The sequence below is a fragment of the Mus caroli genome, unplaced genomic scaffold (genome assembly GCF_978045245.1).
Source record: "Mus caroli unplaced genomic scaffold, Mus_caroli_1 scaffold_20, whole genome shotgun sequence".
In the NCBI taxonomy this organism is placed as follows: Eukaryota; Metazoa; Chordata; class Mammalia; order Rodentia; family Muridae; genus Mus; species Mus caroli.
The window spans coordinates 24,480,374-24,498,486 of NW_028227275.1; the positions used below are offsets into that span (position 1 = coordinate 24,480,374).

Consider the following 18,113-nt stretch of genomic DNA (forward strand, 5'->3'; position numbering starts at 1 on the left):
GTGCTGCCACAAGGGTAGCCCATTGTTGGCGGCTGGTCTCGTGCTGCTATGTACTCAAAGGGTCAAATCTGTACCCCCAAGATCTAGCTGCCCAAAGAGGAGCACACCCTTTGCTCTTTAAACCTTGGTCCCCCCAATTTGATTTCGTGTCTTTTATACAGGCTAGCTAGAATATATAATTCATTTTACAGCCCACCTGGCTGTTTTACTGAAAATCCTTTTGCTCAAAGCATCTAAGGCAGCAAGGGAGAGCCTTACCAGCTGCTTTATCTCCAATTCCTGTGCTTATTTATAGGAAAATGAACAGCAGAAGGTGTGCTTCTAACATAAATGTAAAGGGTATTTTATTAGCACCGACAGCACTTGTAACAGATTTTTTTCTTCTTAGAATACTTAATACCATCCCAGTGCCCAGGAAGAGGTGGGCTTCCTCCCATTTGGTTCCACCAGGACCCCTATGCTCTTCAGGAGGCATTATTATTATCCGTACACTACAATTTAATGTATGTGCACTCATGTGCATGCGTGCTCGTGCACACACACTCAGGCCACGGGTGCATATGAAGATGTCAGAGGCCGGGCGTGGTGGCGCACGCCTTTAGTCCCAGCACTCGGGAGGCAGAGGCAGGCGGATTTCTGAGTTCGAGGCCAGCCTGGTCTACAAAGTGAGTGCCAGGACAGCCAGGGCTACACAGAGAAACCCTGTCTCGAAAAACCAAAAAAAAAAAAAAAAAAAAAAAAAAAAAAAAGAAGATGTCAGAAAACAACCTGCAGGATTCAGGTCTCTCCACCATATGCAGTCTGGGGACCCTTCTCCGGTTGTCAGACTTGGCGTCAGCCACCTTTACCTGCTGAGCATTTCACTAACTGGGGACTGGAGAGATGCCTACTGGTTAAGAGCACTTGCACTAATTAAGACACCCAAATGGTAGTTCAGAACCGTATGTAGCTGCCTTTGCTGACCTTTGAGGGCACCAAACAGGCACGTGATGCAAGTACACACAGGCAGGCAATGCAGGTGTAAGATGAAATAGAGACATCTTTTTTTAAAATGAATATTTATTTATTTATTTATTTATTTATTTATTTATTTTGGTTTTTCGAGACAGGGTTTCTCTGTGTAGCCCTGGCTGTCCTGGAACTCACTTTGTAGACCAGGCTGGCTTCGAACTCAGAAATCCACCTGCCTCTGCCTCCTGAGTGCTGGGATTAAAGGCATGCGCCACCACTGCCCCGCCTAGTAGATCATTTAAAAAGAGCCAGTCATAAGTTTACAAAGTCTTTTCTTGCATATCTTCTTTTATATTTATTCATTTTTTTACTTAATTTGAAATAAATATTTTATTATATGTACATACATACATACATATACATGAATATACATATGTGTGTGAGACACACAAAGTGTCATGTAGTCCAGGATGGCCTCCAACCTCCAATTCACTGTACTTACATACACACACACAAACATATATGTTTGAGATAAAGTGTTATATAGTCCAGGATAGCCTCCACCACTCTGTGTAGCTGAGGCTGGCCTTTATTTACTATTACTCCTACCTCAATCTCCTGGGTGCTAGCATTACAGGCATACCTGGTTTGAGACAGATGTCATGGGTGAGAAATCAGGTTCAGAGTCTTTTAGTTATTTCCCCACATAGAGGGGTGCTGGCACTTGATGCACTTAATGCCACAGAGCTGACCCATCAAGAGGTGATAGACTGACCACCCTTTAGCACATTGGCTGGTTATCATTGGGCAATCTACTGTTTTTTGTTTTGTTTTGTTTTGTTTTGTTTTGTTTTTTTCAAGACAGGGTTTCTCTGTGTAGCCCTGGCTGTCCTGGAACTCACTCTGTAGACCAGGCTGGCTTCAAACTCAGAAATTTGCCTGCCTCTACCTCCCAAGTGCTGGCATATGCCACCATGCCTGGCTGTTTTGTTTTGGTTTTGGTTTAAGGTATATGTGTGTGTGTGTGTGTGTGTGTGTGTGTGTGTGTGTGTATGTATGGTATATACTGTAGTCTGTCTTCAGACACACCAGAAGAGGACATCGGATCCCCATTACAGATGGTTGTGAGTCACCATGTAGTTGCTGGGCATTGAACTCAGGACCTCTGGAAGAGCAAGCAGCCAGTGTTCTTAATCACTGAGCCATCTCTCTAGCCCCTGTTTTGTTTTGTTTTAAGATTTATTTTATAGCCGGGCTTGGTGGCTCACGCCTTTAATCCCAGCACTCAGGAGGCAGAGGCATGCAGATTTCTGAGTTCGAGGCCAGCCTGGTCTACAAAGTGAGTTCCTGGACAGCCAGGGCTATACAGAGGAACCCTGTCTCGAAACAAAACAAAACAAAACAAAACAAAACAAAACAAAACAAAAAACAAACAAACAAAAAAAGACTTATGTATGAGTGACCTAACTGCGTGCCAGAAAAGGGCATCAGACCCCATTATAGATAGTCGTGAACCTAAACTCAGGATCTCTGGAAGAGCACTGGGCCATCTCTCCACCCCACCCCCACCCCGCAATCTGTTTTCACTTTGTGACAAGCTGTTTCTCAAAGGCTTCTGGATAGGGAAACTTCCCAGTGATCTTTTTAGCATCACAATCCTCCTGCCTCCGCTTCTCCAATGTTGGAATCACAAATGTGCCCCCCCCCCCACAGCCGTTTTAGGGGCCAGGTTGGGCCGTATCTTCCAGTGAGAGAAGCCCAGCTCCACGATTTCCTATTTCCTAAATTATTTAAATTGCGGTGAGACCTTGTGGTTCTAGAAAATGGAATTAGGGTGACCAATAAAGTCCTGTGCACGACCCAGGGAGGGCGAACGCGCCTCGTCTTAGCAGGGCGGGCCGGGTGGTCTGGAGCGCCTTTTCTCCCTAACTTGACTCCCCTCCCGCTCCCGGCCCCGGCGAGCACAGGGTTAATCGTGGGCCAGGGGCCTCTGCTCGGCCCACATTCCGTCGCTCAAAGGGTCGGGTGGTCTGATGCCAGTGGGGTGATTTCGCCTCTTCATGTCCCACCCTCCCACTGGCCAAGCCCGAACCCCTCCCCGGCCGCCCTGGCGCCGCACGGTCACGTTACCTTCGCCGCCATTCAGGCGACCCTGTGGGCTTACAAAGCGGGGACATTAAGAAGTCTACCGGCGTCGCTGCAATTAGAAACGTGGGGCCAAGATCGGGGACAGTTACCGTGGTACTGCAGGCCAGGTCTTCCCGTCTTGCATTCTGACAGCTTCCGAAATGTAACTCGCTGGTGTTTGGTGAATGTTTTCTTTGTCTGCATTTTGGAAATAAAGCATGGCGTAGCTGCAAAAGGTGGTGTGCCTTTTCATCAAGTCCATGTTTACGGGACAAAAAGGAGTCGCCATTGTTTAATTTTATACGTCATGTTTTACAAAATATAAACATCTATGAGGAAATCGGGTTTTCATCTGTGGCAACCTAAATGAAAAGAACAATCCAGAACCAAGGTCCAATCTCTGAGCCTGCTCTGTGACCTTTTTATTAATAAGCCTGCGCTGGCAACATTCCCTGAGATATTTGGTAAAAAACAAAATAGTGTTTCCTTTTAAGGGCTGCGGAGTTGACCCATCAGGAGGCTTTTTAGACTGACTTCCCTTTAGCATCCGATCATAACAGAGAAAGTTCGATTAAGTCCATCCATTTAACTAGAGAAAGTAAATTAGCATGCAAGATGAGCAGAATGAAATGCCCAAACACAGGTCAAATCTGTCACTTCAAGCAGTGATACTCAGGGAATCTGTAATGATTGAACGGTGACTAGGGACTGCCCGCCTAGTACCCTGAAGAAAAGCACATAATGCCTTTATTCCCAGTATTCCCGAAGGATGAGTTCAGGATGCTGTAGGTACCCTGGACAGAGAAGTCTTAAGGAGTCGCGGTTTTGGAAGGGGGGGGGGGGGGAGGTGGGAGGTGGAAATTCCATCCCTGTACAGTTCCTTCCAAAAACTTATACGTGGGTGCTGGAGCGATGGCTCAATGGTTAAGAAAATTTGTTGCTATTGCAGAGGACAGAGGTTTGTTTGGTGTCTGGCATGAACATTGTTGAGATCCATAAGTCGCTCCGCATGTGGTTACATGAATGCCAATCTCAGTCGGACAGGGATGGTTTACTGGGCACACACCCTAATAGTGATCAGATCAGGAACATAGTTCAGACTTCGTGAGCTGAAGCTATGACAACGAACATCTTTCTCTGTCAGCTTATAAAGGAAAAAACAACCCTCCCCTTCCCCCACAAAACCCACAATGAGTTCATACGCAGGTGCAGGAAGTGCTGCCTGGTGGTCAGCTCTGACTCAAGCCATTTTAGACATAACAGTTCATACAGACCTTTAACTTAATGGGTCCTACGTAAAGCTTGGTGGACTTTCTTAAGATTAACAAACCGTTTACAGAACATAACAGAGACCCTTCTCTGAGTCAAGTTGTATTTCTGTGGCAATGACTTGGAGGCATTTTACAGCAACAATATGAAATAGCTGGCAGGCATGGAACAACATGGCTACAGTTATGCTGGGGGAGGTTAGGGTGGCAGACCTCAACAATATTGGCTCTAAACAATCTGTAACTCCAGTACCAGGGGATCCCATGCCCTCTTTTGGCTTTCCAAGACACCAGGCATTTATGTTGTGCATATACACATGTAGGCAAACATTTGTACACATAAAATAAAAAGAAATCTTTAAAAAGTATTTCAAGCCGGGCGGTGGTGGCGCACGCCTTTAATCCCAGCACTTGGGAGGCAGAGGCAGGCAGATTTCTGAGTTCGAGGCCAGCCTGGTCTACGAAGTGAGTTCCAGGACAGCCAGGGCTATACAGAGAAACCCTGTCTCGAAAAACAAAACAAAAAAAAAAGTATTTCAAAGGAGAAGAAGGGGGAGAGAAATAGATTGAGCACAAAAGTAGCATGTTGTGGTGGCATTTACCTTTAACCGCAGCACTTTGGGTGGCAGAGGCAGGCAGATTTTTATGAGTTCAAAGCCAGCTATCAATATGTAGTGAGACCCTGTCTAAAAAGAGGGGAGTGAGGGCTAGGGAGATGGCTCAGCAGTAGGGAGCACTTGCAGAAGTTGCAAGTTGCTCTTGTAGAAGGTCCTAGTTGGAAATCATCACCCACATTGAGGTAGGGCTCACAAGCACCTGTAACTCCAGTTTCAGGGGATCAAATCTTTTTGGGGGGCCTTCAAGAGCATCAGACAGGCACTCATGCATACAAACAAAATAAATCTAAAAAAGGTAAAAGAAAGTATAGAAGTTAGGCCAGTGGTATCCCAACATTGTGGTCATAAGACATTTGAGGCTTGGGGGTGGGAGGGCGCTGGAAAGATGGCTCAGCAGTTAAGAGCATTGACTGCTCTTCCAAAGTTCCTGAGTTCAGTTCCCGGCAACCACATGGTGGCTCACAATATCTGTAATGGGATTTGATGCGCTCTTCTCTTGTGTCTGAAGACAGCTACAATGTATTCATATACATAAAATAAATAAATAAAAATTTAAAACAAGCCGGGCGTGGTGGCGCACGCCTTTAATCCCAGCACTCGGGAGGCAGAGGCAGGCGGATTTCTGAGTTCGAGGCCAGCCTGGTCTACAAAGTGAGTGCCAGGACAGCCAGGGCTACACAGAGAAACCCAGTCTCAAAAAAAAAAAAAAAAAAAAAAAAAAAAAAAAAAAAAAAAAAAATTTAAAACAAAATAAATGAATAAAACACTTGGGGATTTCTTAAAACTCACAGCACTGCTGGGCAGTGGCGGTGCATGCCTTTAATCTCAGCACTTGGGAGACAGAGGTAGGTAGATTTCTGAGTTCGAGGCCAGCCTGGTCTACAGAGTGAATTCCAGGACAGCCAGGACTACAGAGAAATCCTGTCTCGAAAAACCAACCAACCAACCAACCAACCAACCAAAACCAAAAACCAAAACCCTCACAGCACTGGTCGTGTAAACAGAATGCTGAGAGTCTGGTATCTGTATTAAAAAAAAAAAAAAAAAAAAAAAGACTCCAATGTAGGGAATGGTGGAGGCAGAGACACATGAACCTCTGTGAGTTCAAGTCACAGTGAACCCAAAGCTTGGTCTCCATAGTAAGTTCCAAGCCAGCCAGAGCTAGGTAGTGCAACTTTGTCTCAAAAAGTGGGGAACGGAGCCGGCGTGGTGGCGCACGCCTTTAATCCCAGCACTCGGGAGGAAGAGGCAGGTGGATTTCTGAGTTCGAGGCCAGCCTGGTCTACAGAGTGAGTTCCAGGACAGCCAGGGCTATACAGAGAAACCCTGTCTCGAAAAAACAAAAAAACAAAAAAACAAACAAAAAAAACAAAACAAAAAAAAAAAGTGGGGAACGGGAGGAGTGTGGTGGTAGCTAAGACAAAGAAACCAAATCTGGTCCTGGGAAGAGACCTCAGCCAGTTCTTTGCTTGCTATTGAAGCACCAGGACCTAGTCTCAGACCACCAGAATCCACAAAAAGGGCCTAAAAGCTCCGAAAAGTTGACAAGACAGTCTGGGTCTGCAACCTCAGTGCTGGGTGGTGGAGACTTGTAGATTCCTAGTTTCCTGACCAGCTCATCTGGTCAGCCAATCAGTGAAAAGACTGTCTCGGGGGCTGGAGAGATGGCTCAGCGGTTAAGAGCATTGTCTGCTCTTCTGAAGGTCCTGAGTTCAATTCCCAGAAACCAACCACATGATGGCTCACAACCATCTGTAACGAGATCTGGTGCCCTCTTCTGGAGTGTCTGAAGGCAGCTACAGGGTACTTACATATAATAATAAATTTAAAAAAAAAAAAAAAAAAAGACTGTCTCGAGGGAGACAGAGGAGGACACTTCTGGTTTCCACACACATGCATATACTCACACTCACATGTACACACACTCCTCACATACATACTCACTCATGCATGACATAGGAGACTTGCACGTACGTGCCTTATAGGTCAGGCACCAGTACTCCATGAGGACTTTGCCAGGGATCACAGGGCACGTGTGAGCCTCCAATTTCTGACCTCCATGAAACATTTTTCTTCCTCCTGTGTCATGGTCCGAAGACAGTAATGAATACAAACAGCTGCCCCCAACTGGATCACAGAAACAAATGTGACCTCAAGAAGTTCTTTCAACCCTTGGCCTGTGATTATATGAGGATCTCCGTGCTGAGCTAAGCTGCTTTTTAGCCAGATGAGAGGAAAAATTAAAAAGAAGCCAGGGGTGTAGCCTGGTAATAGAGTTCTTGCCTTGCATGTACAAGGGTCTGGGTTCTAGTCTCAACATCCCAAAAACTTAATTCTCCTTTTGATGGAGTTAACATTAACTAATGTAGACTAGATGTGTGTTGTAGATATAGATATATATTGTTGAGAGGAAAAGTATAGGATGTCTTTGTGTTTTAAAAGGAGAGATGAGGACTGGAGAGATGGCTCAGCAGTTAAGAGCACTGACTGCTCTTCCAGAGTTCCTGAGTTCAATTCTCAGCAACCAATGCACTCTTCTGGTGTGTGTCTGAAGACAGCTACTCATATAAATAAAAATAAAAATAAATAAATCTTTTTTTTTTTTTTTTTTTTTTTTGAGACAGGGTTTCTCTGTATAGTCCTGACTGTCCTGGAACTCACTTTGTAGACCAGGCTGGCCTTGAACTCAGAAATCCGCCTGCCTCTGCCTCCTGAGTGCTGAGATTAAAGGCGTGCACCACCATCGCCCAGGATCTTTTTTTTTTTTTTTTTTTTTTTTAAGATTTATTTATTATGATATGCACCAGAAGAGGGCATCAGATCTCGTTACAGATGGTTGTGAGCCACCATGTGGTTGCTGGGATTTGAACTCAGGACTTCAAGAAGAGCAGTCGGTGCTCTTAACCACTGAGCCATCTCTCCAGCCCAAAAATAAATAAATCTTTAGCCGGGCGTGGTGGCGCTCGCCTTTAATCCCAGCACTCGGGAGGCAGAGGCAGGCGGATTTCTGAGTTCGAGGCCAGCCTGGTCTACAAAGTGAGTTCCAGGACAGCTAGGGCTACACAGAGAAACCCTGTCTCGAAAAACCAAAAAAAAAAAAAAATAAATAAATAAAAAAATCTTTATTATTGTTATTATTATTTTAATATTTTGAGCTGTATAAATGCAATAGCTCTTCAAATATTTATTTAAATATTAAAAAAAAGTATTTAAAAGCAAACATAAAAATCACACTTTCGCTTTCTTCTCCCTTATGTCAAACACTTCCATTATGACAGATCTGGACTACAGATCAAGTTCCAGGACAGTCAGGGCTACATAGAGAAACCATGTCTCAAAACCAAAACCAAACAAAATCAACATCACAAAACAAAACAAAACAACCCCCAAAACCCCTGAAGGGTAGTGTGTGGTTTGAGAGTTAATGTTAGTAATTAAGATTAAAGGGGGCCGCCGGGCGGGCGTGGTGGCGAACGCCTTTAATCCCAGCACTTGGGAGGCAGGATTTCTGAGTTCCCTGCCAGCCTGGTCTACAAACTGAGTTCCAGGACAGCCAGGGCTACACAGAGAAACCCCGTCTCGAAAAACCAAAAAAAAAAAAAAAAAAGATTAAAGGGGGCTAACAGGATGGTGTAATGGGTAAAGGTGCTTGTGGTGGCACACGAGGCACACAGATAAACACATAAATAAAATATAATTTAAAAAAGAGTAAAATAAACTGATTGCCAGTAGACATGTCTATCGAGGACAATCAGCGGTACTTGGTGAATTACAGCCATCGAGATAGATGTAGCTGTGAATTTACACACGGCTGTATGTATGTAAGGACTCTCAGAGTCCTTGAAGAGACAAGTAGGGGCTGGAGAGCTGGCTCAGCAGTTAAGGACACTGCCTGTTCTTCCAGAGGTCCTGAGTTCAATTCCAAGCAACCACATGGTGGCTCACAATCATCTGTAATGGGATCCGATGTCCTCTTCTGGTGTGTCTGATGACAGCTACAATAAAAAGACAAGTAACTGCCTTCCCAAGAAATCTGCCCAACCAAGCCTGCCCTCAAACCTTGTTAAGATCCTGGCTGCTCATCAAGTGTTTGTTCATCTGCCTCCTTTATTTACTTTAAACTTGATGGAAACTGGTACTAAGGACCTTCACTTCCCCCGTACCCAGTAGGTAATCTAACTAAACCAACGGTTTTCAACTTATGTGTCTCAACCCCTTTGACAAACCCATCTCTAAAAATACTCACACTAGGATTCCTAACAGTAGAAAATTTAGTTACGAAGTATCAACAAAAATAACTTTATGGATGAGGACCACCACACCATGAAGAACTATATTAAAGGGTCTCTACATTAGGAAGGTTGGGGACCACTGGAGTAGACTGCCATTCAGGCCCTGAGTCAAAGAGCTTCAAGGACATTATTATATTTAATACAAACAGCCCCAGCATCTTACCAGCTAGCCTGGTCTATGCAGCAGAAAAACAGCAAAGAGGCTCTGTGTCTAACAAGGAAAGTGAGAAATGTAGCCTGATATTGTCCTCAGCCTCCACAAATGTTATCACTGCATACATGCTTGCGTTCATACACACTGTACACACGCATACAAAAGAAGATAAAGTAAACATTGGACAGATAGCAACATGAGAAAATGCATGTGACATAAGCTTAAAAGACTGTTCAAGGTGAACAATATGATTTGGCTTTGTGAAAACAAGTCCAGCACATTGGAGACACGGTTCCGTGGTAGAGTGCTTGTGTCAAGTTTGATCCTCAGCCCACAAACCCAAAACGCAAAAAAGCCAAACTATCTGTCCACTGCATAGAAAACAGCTTTCGGGGGCTGGAGAGAAAGCTGTGGGGTTAAGAGCACTGTCTGCTCTCCCAGAAGTCCTAAGCATCCACTTCCCAGCCACCACATGGTGGCTCACAACCATCTGTAATGGGACCTGACGTCCTCTTCTGGCAGGCAGGTGCACAAGCAACTAGAGTACAAATAAGTAAACATTCATACAAAAATTTCGAGCTAGGGCTGGTGAGATGGCTCAGTGGGTAAGAGCACCCGACTGCTCTTCCGAAGGTCCAGAGTTCAAATCCCAGCAACCACATGGTGGCTCACAACCATCCGTAACGAGATCTGGCGCCCTCTTCTGGAGTGTCTGAAGACAGCTACAGTGTACTTACATAGAATAAAAAAAAAAAAAAAAAAAAATTTTGGGCTAGAGAGATGGCTCAGTGGTTAAGAGAACTGGCTGCTCTTCCAGAGGTCCTGAGTTCAATTGCCAGCAACCACATGGTGACTTACAGCCGCCATACGTAATGGAATCTTCTGGCAATGCAGGCATATATGCAGATAGAGCACATGTGTATATGATAATGATTTTTTTAAAACTCCGTTATCCTTTTCCTCTCATTTTCCTTCTTCTACAGTGAAAACACTTTGCTGTTAACACCAGTCATTTGTATGACTTAAGCCTTTGTCTTCGGAGGCACCTCCAGACTCCTCCTGTAGCTGTATGGAGTCTATCCACTCCATACAGAAGGGCTGGCTCTTTTCTCCCATGGAGTCAGTTGCCCTCATTCAGCTCCCGAAGGCGAGGCTTACCATTCCAGTCTGGGAGGTTCAGCAATTAAAAAGTGTTAAATCCCAAATAATGTCTCTGGAAAAGCATAGTGACCCTTTGCCTGGCCCAGCTGGGCCAGGGGTGTGTGACCAGCTCTGTCTAATTACCCTCCCCAAACACTCCCCGTTAAGGCTGGGAAAAGATGCCTTGGTAAGTCAGAGCAGCATGCAAATGCGGGCCTCTAATCCTAGCAGGAATGCTCAGGGTGCTAATTTGACTATCTTTCACAGACCATAAATCTCCTGAGGGCAACACTGCCAGACACCACCAAGCCAAAGCCCTTCCGAGGCTGGCAGCTGGGGTGAAGCAGCCGGGATCATGCCTCACTAAAGACCAATAAAGAGCTTTGTACAGGAGGACGGGAGAGCAGCTTCTCACATATGGACACAATGGAGCAAAGCAGTGGGAATGGTGAATGTCTGATTATGTGGACGGGTGGTCTCCCCTGTGCCCTTCCTGTCCACTGAGCCATGGGTCTTTGGTCATTCACAATTCTTTGCACGCAGATGGATCCATCTTCCATCCAAGCAAGAGCACAAATTCCTATTGGATTAGCTTGTTTAATCCCGACCTATAGATAATAGACTATATTCGCTTCCATTGGAACACGCTAGCCTTTTTATACAAAAAAATCCATTAACCAGCAGGCAGGTCACTTATGCCCAGATTCAGTCTTTTGTCCAGTAGTCAGAATGGAAACAATCTCCTTTACTAGGAATCGCTGTAAGCCTTTCTGTTACAGGTTCATCCTGATTCCACCAATCCTCCCTGGGTCAGTTTAAAATACAGGTGTGCATGTGAGAGGGGGTAGTGGTAGTGGTGATGGAGAATTGGCTCTGTAGTTAAGAAGAGCGAGCACTGGCTGCCCTTCCAGAGGACCCCGGGTTCAGTTTCCAGCATCCACATGGTGGCTCACAAGCATCCTTAACTCCAGGTCTAGGGGAATCTGATGCATTCTTCTGGCCTAGGCACATATTTCTTTTTTTGGAAGAGAAGCTGAAGTGGGTTTCTGCTTTGAGATTAGAGAACTCTTGTGGTAAATCTGTGAACTGGCCAGGGGGAGGAGAAAATACAAGTTCCATTAGAGCCACAGCATGCGCCGCGACTGTGAGACACAGAGATAGATACTGATTGATCCTGCATCTCAGTTGTTTAAATGTGGGGTGGGGGTGGGGGTCAGAAAGGACTCTACTGACCAGTCACGGGCCTTGAGTTTAATTCTTGAGCTCTCCTGTTCTCATCTAAAAATGACTTAATTTCTAACAGATGAGATTATCTGGCTCATGGTATAAGAGTTGGGTGTAATATATTGATACAACTGGGTGGATTTGATAACTATGATTAGTGTTATTTTTAAAAAAAATTAATATTCATCCATGTATGGTTGGATTCAATCCATCCCACCACTATTCCTTCCTCTCCCAGTGATTCCCCTATTCCCACTCTTTCTTCCCAATCTCATGTATTAATACCCAGAGTTCCTTTAGTCGTAGGCCTGGGGCCATTGACTGGAGCTTGGGTATTCAATAAAACAAAACAAAACAAAAACCACATAGCTCCTCCTCCTTTTCCGGTTGAAAAGCTGAAAAGATAGGGGAAGGATGTCATAATCTTTCTCCAACCATGCTTGGATTCCTGTTGGCTTGATCTTACATCAGTTATGTGTGCAATACCCAGTAAGCAGCTCTGTAACAGACATATACCCCTAGTGGCTCTTTATAATCTTTCACCCCACCCCCTTTTCTGTTCACAATCCCTGAGCTTCATGGGGGGTGTAACACAGATACCTACTTTATAGGTCTTGGCCTCTTGATACTTTTTTATTTTTTAAGATGATATTATCATTATGGGTTTTTTTTTTTTTTTTTTTTTTTTTTTGGTTTTTCGAGACAGGGTTTTTCTGTATAGCCCTGGCTGTCCTGGAACTCACTCTGTAGACCAAGCTGGCCTTGAACTCAGAAATCCGCCTGCCTCTGCCTCCCAAGTGCTGGGATTAAAGGTGTGCACCACCAGTGCCTGGCTAAGATTTAATTATTTTATATATGCAGATACATCGAAAGAGGGCATTGGTTACAATTACAGATGGTTGTGAACCATCATGTAGTTGCTGGGAATTGAACTCAGGACCTCTGAAGAGCAGCCAGTGCTCTTAACTGCTTTGCCATCTCTCCAGTCTCCTATATTACTGTTTTTTGGTAGTCAACTTCTTAGAAAACCGGTTTACTTCTATCACTAGTTGTAGCCTTGCTATGTTGTTACTGCTGTAGTGTCTTTAGCTACTGCTCCCTCCATGTAATGTTGAGGAGACTTTAGAAGGAATGAAGGGCTGGGAAGATGGCTTAGTGGTGCCTGCTGCACAAACACGAGAATTTGAGTTCAAATCCCCAGCATCTATTTGCAAAGCTCACGGTGCTAAGTAATGTGTAATGAAATAACATACCATTGCATGTTCAGGGCTTGTATGAGACAGGACAGTTCCCAGCAGCAGCCATGCCCCACCCACAGAAATCCCAGCAATAGTACATGCCAAGTGCTATCAATCCCTGTTAACCCCAAATTCTTCTTGAGGCTAGGAATGACAGTCACCACTGGTAAAATTAGGCGCCATAATCCTCCTACCTTGTGTTCCCTTCTGTTCTGAGGGAAATGAAGGGTTGAACTGCCTTTTAGTTTCTCAGAGCTTTGGTTTTTTTATGCATATGGGTGTATTGCCTGTGTGTATGCCCGCATACCATTTGCTAGGCATAGGTAATCTTAGCATCAAGGAGTCTGAGGTATAATTGAATTTGAGAGCTGCCTGGGTTAAAAACCCAAAACATGTAACCCAGTAAATATGTGACCGGGGTGGGTGCTCGTTTGCATGAAAATCGGGTCAGGTTTCCCCGAATTCAGATGCTGGTTCTTAGACTTTTCAAAGTACTTTCTGAATTTCAAGACTTGGCTTCTCTGTGTCTTCCCTAGAACTTGTTTTGTAGACCAGGCCAGGCTGTCCTTGAACTCAAGAGATCCAAATGTCTCTGCCTCCTGGGTGCTTAAAGGTGTGCACCACACCTGACTCAAATTACAATTTCTAGTCTGTTGCAGATCAGTAATTTTATAAAAGAAATTTCAAGCCCATTAGCAGACCTCACTTTTGTGTAGACTGCTCTGGGATATGCTGGCACCCCATTCTGAGGGCTCCCTGCATATCTGTGTTATGGGAATGGCAACTTAAGTGCCTAAATGGAGAGGACATGTAAAAGTCATACAAGATGATAACTACTTCAGGCCACAACCCACATAAGCCAGGAAACACAGGGTGTGCACAAGGACTTGCGAGATAGTGAAGGGCAGTACTCTCGTCCTAACAGTTCTGGTGACGGGGAGCCACTGCAGACTGGACAGGACAGGAAGCGAAGCATGGTGGTTGAAAAGGAATGGACCTCACAGACTCCTGTGTTTGAATGCTTAGCCCACAGGGAATGGCACTATTAGCAGGTGTATCCTTGCTGAAGTAATTTGTCGTTGGAGGAAGTAGGTCACTGTGGAGGCAGGCTTTGATGTCTCATATATGCTCAAGCCATCCCAGTGGGACAGTCTCTCCTTGCTGCCTGCCTACCAAGAACTCTTAGCTCCTGCAGCAAGCCAGTCTGCATGCTTCTCCTCATAGTGATGATGGGCTAAACCTCTGAAACCATTAAGCCAGACCCAACTAAATGTGTTCCTTTATAAGAGTTGCTACGATCATATTGCTTCATAAAAGCAATGAAAACTTAAGACAGAGGTAAAGGCACAATCAAGAGAACTATTTGTTAATAGCTTTGGGAAGTTTATTTGCATGTTTTCTTGCCTCAACCTGCAAACAACTGGATCACATCATACGTGGGCATGCACGCTCAGCAAACAGCAAGCAAACACTTGAGTATCATCTTAAAGGAAGCAGGAAGATAAAGCAGTTTATATAGACTTCAAAGTGATCCTTCAGGATACTTGTACCATCACTCTCTTCTTATGGAGCACTGAGGACTAATTACAGACATCTCATTAGCATATGGAAATATAAAATACACTACCTTTTTTTCCTTTTAGAGAAAAAATATGACTAACTGGGATTTGGAAACTTATCAAGAATGTTTCTATGACATAGAAAACAAAAATATATTTCTCTTTGTAAGTTAAGCAGACTGATTTTCATGAATGAATTTTAAGGACTATCAAAGTCATACTGGATGGTGTGGACGCCAAACACATCTTACCTTCAGCATGAAGCATCTGAGCAAGTATGGCCACAACATTCTACATCTTACATTTATGCTGCACCCTGTCACGATTGGACTCAAAACTACACTGTTCTCTTGCAATTACGATTTACTGTAATTTCAATGAATTACCATGCTACCCAGAAAACAAGTAAACAGTTTATTAAGAATTAAGTGAGGGCATGGAATGTGATACAAGTACACACTCAGATGGGCAGAACACTACACACACACACACACACACACACACATACACAAATTAAATTTCACTTCAAAAAAAAAATCACAAGGCAAAAGAAAAAGCAATTCCATTATTATAAAGGTATTTCATGCAAAGCACTAAACCACACCCCCAAACTCCCAGCTCCCAATAAACATTGCCATGCCAGCGTATTGATCACAATGGGAACACACATAAGCAATGGGTTAGGAGGTAACACGGGTCATAACCAGACCATGATTCTACATGAAAAACAATTCCAGATCCACACAGAGTAACATAGGCCAAACTTGGAAAAGTACGTAAATATAAACCCCACTAATTAATTTCATTATCTTTTAACTATAAAACCCAGAAGCTTACAGAACCTGAAAAATTTATATAAAATTTGGCATACTCCTTTTATGTTCAAGAAATGATTTTAGTATATTTGTAGTTAGCAGAGAGCTGTATAAAAGCATTTCTAGGTCAGGATTTGACCTCTTAACCCTTGACCACAATTCACATCTTAGGAACAACTGCAGACAGACATTTCTCTTAACTCATAGGATGGGAAACTTAACTTTCGAGCAACTCTATGTACAAGATTCTATAAAGGACCAGGTAGGTAATTAAGAGACCAAATAAAATGTAAAACAAAGAGAAAGTGTACAGAGAGTGAAGAGGACATCCTCATTTAAAAAACCTTCGGTGGATAAAAATCTCTCCTTGATCTCTGAGTGCACCGCCATGCAGTATGGCGGGTCTCTGTGCAATGCAGGATGCTAGTGTAAGGCTTACATTAGAGAACATAAGAATAGCCTTTCATGGAAAGTAATTTCCTCCACAGCTGCCACACTGAACGTGAGCCTGTGACTGTTTTTCCAACTGGGCAGAAGCAGGAAGCACTAGGCTTGCCCATTCCAGAGGCTGCCAGACACAGACACTCACACCTATGGTTTTACGTTGTATTTACTCGTGATAAATACACTGGCTATAAATATAACCATAAGATCAAGAAAAACTTAAAATTAAAAAACCCTATCCACTCCCACTTGTTATTCCTCCGTTTTAGATTTAAGGTAATTAGACCTGATTGGGAAATTATCCACCATTGCCTTCCCCATGTCCAAAATCCAGCTTCCACTTACAGTTCAAGATCAGAGCACTAAGAGTTCAGAAGCTGGGGCTTAGCATCTTCAAAATTTGGAGAGTTCTGATCTGAGGTCGAGGACATCAGAGACCTCTCTAAAGCAAGACCCAGAGTTTAAGGCCATTGAAGAGCTTCTCTAGCCACAAGTCCCCATCATGTCACACCAGAGCTCTCTGGGATGTGTGCCTTCTAGACACAAAGGCATCACCAATTAAATTCCAAGAGTATTCACAAAATTATTAAATTAGAAAGATTTCTATTGCTAGAGAAATGCTTCCATCAGCAAATTAAATTTGTTAAGTCAATGTTTCCCCACTAACTCTATTAGCAACCGGGCAGCCTCTGGAATCAAACGTAGCGATCACTCAGGCGACACAGATGAAACACGGATGAGCAACACATATGAAAATACTCTGTAAACCGCTGCGGCTCTACAACAGTTTATAGTACAAAGCAATGTAAATAAATATTGGGCTAGTACAAAAGCTCTTATTTACATTTTACAAATGAAATTGTATTCAGTGTAAATGCTGTGTTTTAAAGAACACAGTACTGATTAGTAAAATGAGTTCTGTTGAGGGATTACCATTTTTGTTAGAATCAATGCACGACGTATAAAAGATTCAAGTTAACTGTTTATAATTTAGGACAGACAAACCCAGTTGAACCTGGAATGGCATCTGTTAAAGTGCTGAGAACAGGAAACACTCAGAAACACTGTACACTGTTAAAGCTTCATCAAGTCACAACGTTAGGCTTCTTTCACATTTTATCATTTGTGCCACAGGCCTGTAGTCAGCATGAATTTTTTTCCTGCCAAGGAGTGAAAACTTAAGAGGCCGTCAGCTGCTTCAGGACATTTCGTCTGGGGGAACTGGTTTCAGCCATCAACCATACCTTCAGGCCTCACAATCTGGTAAGTAATTAGATATTCAGGATAAGCCTGGAAAAGAAAGATTAGTTCAAATGTTAGCAAGTGTGTTTTATTGTATATAAAGATGGCCTTGAGTCCTATACAACCCAACCACTGTTCCCAGACTGACTCCTATCTTCCCAGTTCTCTTCCAACCCTCATCAGCAGGTAGGTCTAGGGTGAGATGTAAATACATGTTTTTGTCTGTTGTCAGTAACAGAGGGAATTCTGCCACGTACTTTGACTTAGAATGCTGATTTACACTGACTTTTTATTAGGTTTTTGTCAATTATTGCAGGAAAAATTACACATCATTGCTATATTTTACAGAAAAAAAAAAAGAAAAAGATACAGATTTGAGTGAAAAACTGAATAGGTTAGATATATCAATGGTTCTTTTCTGATTTTGAAAATATTTTTAAAAATGATTTATTTAGTTTTATGTGTACTGGTGTTTCCCCTACACGTAAGCCTGTATGAGGGTGTCGGATCCCCTGGAACTGGAGTTAGACAGCCATGAGCTGCACATGAGTAATGTAGAAGAGCACCCAGTCCGGTTTTGAGAATCTTATGACAAACATTTTATTTGTTAACTTTCAAGCCTGAAGTTAACCCCAACCCCCACTCACCCAAATTCAGTTAAGGTAACATGCCCTGTTCATGTAAGAGCCATGCACTGTCAAAGACAAACAAGTGTAAATGAATTACCTGTTCTCCTCTGTAAATAACATATTCAGCTAATGCTAGGCCATTTACACTGGGCCGGCCAGTGACCGAGTGATGGCCGGGAGGAGAATGTGCCATTTTCATTGCGCTGAACTGCAAGAAAGACTTTCCCAAGGTTACTCGACAAAACAGCAACTGCCTAAAACATAAAAAGGAAAATTTTACCCTGGACAACAGAAACCCAGAACAGCAAAGCTCTATGTTAAGAACATATTTCTAGACAACTAAAGAACTGTATTCCAACAACAGCTCAGGGGAAGTATGAGAACACTGCTTGTTTGTTTGTTTTTGTTTTTTT

General features: G+C 43.4%; 1 protein-coding gene across 3 annotated transcripts in view; it reads right to left on the reverse strand.

Annotated features, from left to right (window-relative positions):
- Positions 1 to 14,963: 14,963 nt before the first annotated feature.
- The window catches only part of Tnks2 (tankyrase 2), a 56,341-nt gene continuing 53,191 nt past the window's right edge, over positions 14,964 to 18,113 (reverse strand). For all 3 annotated transcript variants that reach the window (XM_021151390.2, XM_029472446.2, XM_029472447.2), the window contains 2 exons: positions 17,798 to 17,954; positions 14,964 to 17,119 (listed from right to left, as the gene is read on the reverse strand). In XM_021151390.2, coding sequence (XP_021007049.1) covers positions 17,057 to 17,119; positions 17,798 to 17,954 — 220 coding nt within the window. In that variant the 3' untranslated portion in view covers positions 14,964 to 17,056. The remainder of the gene's footprint in view (positions 17,120 to 17,797; positions 17,955 to 18,113) is intronic.